The sequence below is a fragment of the Astyanax mexicanus genome, chromosome 6 (assembly GCF_023375975.1).
Source record: "Astyanax mexicanus isolate ESR-SI-001 chromosome 6, AstMex3_surface, whole genome shotgun sequence".
Classification (NCBI taxonomy): Eukaryota; Metazoa; Chordata; class Actinopteri; order Characiformes; family Acestrorhamphidae; genus Astyanax; species Astyanax mexicanus.
In genome coordinates, this window is record NC_064413.1 from 4,617,261 (window position 1) to 4,623,158 (window position 5,898).

The following is a 5,898-nucleotide window of genomic DNA, read 5'->3' on the forward strand; positions in this document are numbered from 1 at the left end:
ATGGTGTATGATCTAATCTCGGGGATTCCGCAGGGAAATAACGCCCCCTCCCCCTTCCCTCTTGCCTGACTCTCACACGCATGCGCACAAACATCTGCGCTGCTGTAGTTTCACTTTATTTCAGGGAGTGAAGTTATAGTGCAGGGCGGTTATTGGGACAGTGTGGTCAATGTGACATTACCTCCTAGATGGACAACACCGTGTCTAAGCGCTGCATGGCGGCCACACAGCCCGGTGAGTTTATATTTCTTATATATTCTGTCTGACCTGTTTATCTGTAGAGCTCTATAGAGAAACTCCAGCATAGAGGAAGTTAATTCTCTCACTTTCCTTCAAAACAACACAAGTATCTCAACACTGAGTACTTAAAATATCATATTTCTCCTGAATATAAATAAATATATCTGACCCTAAATATCTTAAATGTAGTTTAGCCTTCATATTAATTTATTTATATAAAACAATAAATTAAAGATTTGAATTTAAGTTGGAAACTTCCACCTGCATGCAGAGATGAATAGTAATGAAGTAGAACTACATTACTAGCGACTGTACTTAAGCACTAAAACAAATATTTTATTTTTACTACACTACCATACTTAAATACTAAAATGCTGTATCTGCATCTACTGGAGTGATATTTTACTTTACTACTACTATGTAATTAATTACTAAATAATATTGTATCTGTATCTACTGGAGTTTTTTTTTTACTTCACTAATACTCTGTAATTAAGTACTAAAATAATTCTGTATCTGTATCTACTGGAGTATTATTTTTACTACCACTACTGTACTTAAGTACTAAAATAATGCTGTATTTGTATCTACTCGAGTGATATTTGTACTTCACTACTACTATGTACTTAAGTACTAACATAATGTTGTATCTGTATCTACTGGAGTATTATTTTTACTTCACTACTACTGTACTTAAGTACTAAAATAATGTATTCACACTGGAGTATTATTTTTACTTCATTAGCTACTGTACTTAAGTACTAAAAATACTGTATCTTTATCTACTAGACTGTTATTTTTACTTCACTACTAATTACCATGTAATTAAGTACTAATATAATGCTGTATCTGTGTATCTGTATCTACTGGAGTATTATTTTTTACTTTACTACTACTGTACTTAAGTAGTAAAATAATGCTGTATCTGTATCAACTGGTGTATTATTTTTACTTCACTACTACTCTGTAATTAAGTACAGAAATAATATTGTATCTGTATCTACTGGAGTATGATTTTTACTTTACTACTACTATGTAATTAAGTACTAATATAATGCTGTTTTTGTATCTACTGGAGTAATATTTTTTACTTCACTACTACTCTGTAATTAAGTACTAAAATAATAGTGTATCTGTATCTACTGGAGGATTACTTTTACTTTACTACTACTGTACTTAAGCACTGTATCTGTATCTACTCGAGTGATATTTGTACTTCACTACTACTATGTACTTAAGTACTAAAATGCTGTATCTGTATCTACTGGAGAGTTAGTTTTTTTCCTCCCACTTCCACTTTTACTTCAGTACATATTTTGGATGAGTTTAATATATTTACTCAAATATATTTTCATGTACTTGTGTGATTGGCTTCGATGAAAAATGACTGACATATAATAATGTGTTTTACTGATATAATTCGTAATATCTCTTGAATGTAAAAAGTTACTTAAAATACATGGTCACACACAAGTAGGTTTTTAATTAAAAACTGCAATGTAATATTTCATAATTTTTTTTATTAGTTTTGATTAATTTTATTATAATTTTAATGTTTTTCTTTCTTAACAGACAAAACACTCCAGCGGCAGCTCTGCACCCTCACAAAGTCCATGCCCTCCAGATTGGTGGAGAAAATATCAGCGTGTTTGTGTCGGTCGAGCACCATCACCGAGTATGAGTTCCAGCACATCCAGGCTCCAGCCACAGACATACAGAAAGCCTCCCAGCTGCTGCTCACTATTCACCGCAAAGGACCTCGTGCCTGTCAGCTCTTCTTCAAATGTCTAGCTGTGTGTAACCCCTCGCTGTTTGAGACCGTCACAGGCTGCACAGGTGAGTTATAGCAGCTGTTACTGTGGGTAGTAAATGGAATTTATGATTTTAACTATATTTTAAAGTAATATTGTTTTAAATAATTGTTGTAATTCAGATTAACGAATTCGGTTGCCATCCCAAATAGTCATAATCCATACTAGGGGTGGGCTATCTTGCTTTAAAATAATATAATCTTTTTTGCAAAAACATTATTCTTGGTGATATAAAAAAAAAAATCATATTTGAATAATTTCAAGAATATACTTCTAATATATAGTGTAACAAAAGAAATAATACAGCATGAAACTAATATAGTTTCTTGGTTGTGCAGGTACTTCAGAAATTAATGCAAATTAAACAGTTAAACCAATCAAAATACTTGGCAATTTATGTTGGGAGCTGTTAACTTGTGGTTTCTGAGGCTGGTAACTCTGATTAAATTATCCTGTACAACATAGGTAACTCTAGGTCTTCCTTTTGAGTGCTAATGATTGGCATAGCTAAATTGAGGAGAAAAGCAGAATGTTTTTCTTCATAGTTTGGATGTACTGTAAATTTTGCAGTAACTGCTATAAATGATTTAGTGTCTGCTGTTAATGATTCAGTATCTACAGTGATAATTATATGTCAATTACAATGTTTAAGAGCGCGGTGTTAAAGAATGGGCCTTTAAAGTTTAAAGGGTTAAACCATTAGTATTGTATTATCTCTTAAACTGTGTGTGTTTCTGTCTTATAGTAAATGCAGCGGATCTAGACCACCACCACCACTCTGAAGACATCTCCTGCTCAGGTATGCAAAACATAAACAAAATTGTTTTTCTGGCTGTCTTGCCTTCTATATAGATGAAAGACTATATAGAGCTCTACGTCTGATGTCTGTTATGTACTGGTGTAAGTTCTCCATTAAGCGTTATTTTAAATGTCCTGTGTTGTGGTTCATAGATCACGGGTTAGCCTCACCATCATGCCCATCTGTAAATCTGTGCTGCAATTTCTGGAAGCCTGTATAGCCACTTATTCTTCTGTATTACATAATCTGTCCTATAATTTTACACTTTAATAGTATTCCCATTGCTTGCATCCTTCCTCATTAATCCAAAACAGGTGCTCAATGGCCTATTATTAATCAGTGGTCCTTTATTCCGTGTTTTGTTTTTTATTTTTTTTGTTTCTGTTTCTGTTTTTTGACAGAGACGACAGCAGCAGTTCCACCGTACATCATTAACATACACAATTCCTCGCTCAGCCACTGCATCATCGGACACAACAACGACTTGTGCTGTCAGTTCTCTCAGGCTCAACTTGCAAATGGTAAGAGTAGAAATGATCAGTCTTTATGCCACAGCTTGTGGGTTTAACCAAGGCAAGTGAGTCCTGCAGTTCTTTAGATGTTCTTCTGGGTTGCTCTTTTGATGCCACCTCCTGGATGAGTTGTCCATGCCCTTTTAGAGTAATTTCGGTAGGACTGTCACTCCTGGGAAGGTTCAACAGTGTTCCATGTTTTCTCCATTTGTAAATAATAGCTCTCACTGTGGTTCTCTGGAGTCCTAAAGCTTCAAAAATTACTTTGTAACATTTTCCAGACAGATAGATCCAGCTTCATGTTGTCGGACAGGTTTTGTTAAAGTGCTTTCTTAAAAAAATGTAATAAATCACAGTTAATTCATAGGGGGGTGATAAATTTTTTACACAGGGCCAGGTTGGTTTGTGTCACGTCCTGTGTGTAACTGTGTGTAATGTGCTCTTCCTTTGCTCATTTGTTGCTCCACCCTAGTCCAGTGTTCCTCTACGTAGCTCCGCCCCCTCGTTATCTGGCTTCAGGTGTTTCCTGTCCTCTTCTGTGTGTATAAATAGTTTCTTTCGTTCCTGTCTCAGTCGTCCATGGTTGTGCGTTTTTACGGCAGTCAGGTTCTCGTGTTTCTTTGTTTCCTTTTTTGTTATGCTTCAGTTGTTTGTTTCTTTGTTCATTTAGTTCCTCGTTAGTTTATTTGTTTATTATTCAATACTTATTCAAACACTTTTTCATGGCACTGTATGTGATGATTGGCTCTAATAAGATGGACAATGATTGTAGAAACAAGGAGGTGGTAACAGTATTCTGATATACTTGTGTACAAAAACACTGACATGCCAGAAGTCATGGGATAGTATTATGTAAATTGATTATTAAGTGTTACCTCAGGGGATACTGTCCCTTGACTTTTGGCATGTCAGGTTACATATAGATATAGATATAGCTCCCAGTTTCCTGTTTCTTCTGTAATGCAGATGTTAATGGTTATATTTTTCTGTTTGCTTGCATTTAATAGACAAAGAGGAAGATATGCAGAGACCAGATCAGGAAGTGACAGCTGAAGACCCCACAGAGACTCCTAGCATCCAGGTGAAGGACTCCACCGTAGAGTTCGTCATCATCGGGGACAACAACTACATGAACGTTGGGTGCAGCCTGGACTCGGACGAGCAAGAGGAGCAAGAGAGTGAGCTGGAAGATTCAGAGGGGTGAAACGCTGAGGATGAACTGGAGTGAAAAGTTACGCACCTTTTATTAAAGGTGGCAGATATTATGAAAAACAGGACACAACATTGTTTAATACATAGTGTTTATTTCATATACAATCCGTTCAACATTTACAACCTGCTTTAAATGTGCTTTTACAAAAAAAAAACATTGTATTTATTTATACAGTATGCTGTGTAAATTTGTATACTGTAGATAGGGGTATACTATCTGTTCAGGTACTGTATTATGTGCTCAATTAGATTAGAAGTTGTTTGCATAAGCATAGTCAGGAAAAAGGGCCTTATTTAGTAATTTCCTGTTTCAACCCACTAGCTAGAACAACAAATGCTATGAAGTATATTGTACTTCATAGTATTTGTACAAACACTTAATTTCCTTACTTAAGTAGAAATGTTTGTTATCTATACATTACTGGAGTAATTATGTATTTGTCAGATGACTTTTTATTTCTACTTCTTACATTTTCACACAATTATCTGAACTTTCTACTCCTTACATTTTAAAAACAGCCTCGTTACTTCTGTTTCATTTCAGCTTGTTTTCATTCCGGCTTCTCATCGTTCAATAAAACCCCTATCCAGATAAATCTCTCCATCCAGATAGAGTGAATCTGATTGTGATTGGATGTAGAGAAGTATAAACATATACCATTCCAAATTCCTATTGTTTTATACTGAGATGTGACTATTCCTGGCCAGTGTCTGTTAGCAATAATATCCTAGAATCTCTTTGTATCAAACATTTATGGGCTGTGGTAATGAATTAGTTTATTTTTGCTGAACTTGTCCTTTAACCCCTTTAATGCATGATAGTTTGTACTGCCAGTTTAGGTTTGCTTTAGTCAAAAGCCTCAGAATTGATTTTGGTTTTTTTATTGTTTTTTGTTGTTATAAATAGTATACAGTAATTTATAAGCTATGTCACTGTTTTTTTCTTGTATGAAAAGATTTCTTCTATGCTTAGCCAGCTATGAATTGTGGTGTTTTTATTATATTTATATGGTATTTATTAAGAGATGTGAATATTGTCCTCATAACTGTTTGAAAAAATAAATAAATAAATAAATAAAGCTATAAAAGAACATTACATGTTTGCAAAAGTTGTTTTTTTATATTCACGAAAATGTTATTAATAAAAAAAATAATAATTTATTTAAAAAATAAATAAAGACTGAAAAGTTAAAGTAATCGGCGGTGTCTGAATGTGTCTGACGGAACTGATAAAGTGCACTTGTTAGTGTGCACTATCTAGTGGACTGAAGCACTTCATTTGGAACAGACCCGCGTGCTCAAAACATCCGGCTGTCGTTTCCGC

At 34.6% G+C, this 5,898-nt stretch overlaps 1 protein-coding gene and 1 long non-coding RNA gene across 2 annotated transcripts in view; one reads left to right on the forward strand and one right to left on the reverse strand.

The window, feature by feature from the left end:
- Nucleotides 1-5,898, reverse strand: part of LOC125802491 (uncharacterized) — a 479,356-nt gene that overhangs the window by 68,530 nt on the left and 404,928 nt on the right. The window lies entirely within an intron of this gene.
- si:dkey-29h14.10 (uncharacterized) lies at nt 101-4,593 on the forward strand. Its single transcript, XM_007250832.4, has 5 exons — nt 101-234; nt 1,813-2,076; nt 2,797-2,850; nt 3,252-3,371; nt 4,370-4,593. The coding sequence occupies exons 1-5, from the start codon at nt 189-191 to the stop codon at nt 4,564-4,566; spliced, it is 681 nt and encodes a 226-aa protein (XP_007250894.3). The 5' UTR covers nt 101-188; the 3' UTR covers nt 4,567-4,593.

Bases quoted from the DNA above. Each gene is read 5' to 3' on its own strand.
- si:dkey-29h14.10 (XM_007250832.4), top strand. From the start codon at position 189: ATGGACAACACCGTGTCTAAGCGCTGCATGGCGGCCACACAGCCCG. The intron at 235-1,812 runs GTGAGTTTATAT...CTTTCTTAACAG, and splicing joins CATGGCGGCCACACAGCCCG to ACAAAACACTCCAGCGGCAG. The intron at 2,851-3,251 runs GTATGCAAAACA...GTTTTTTGACAG, and splicing joins TGAAGACATCTCCTGCTCAG to AGACGACAGCAGCAGTTCCA.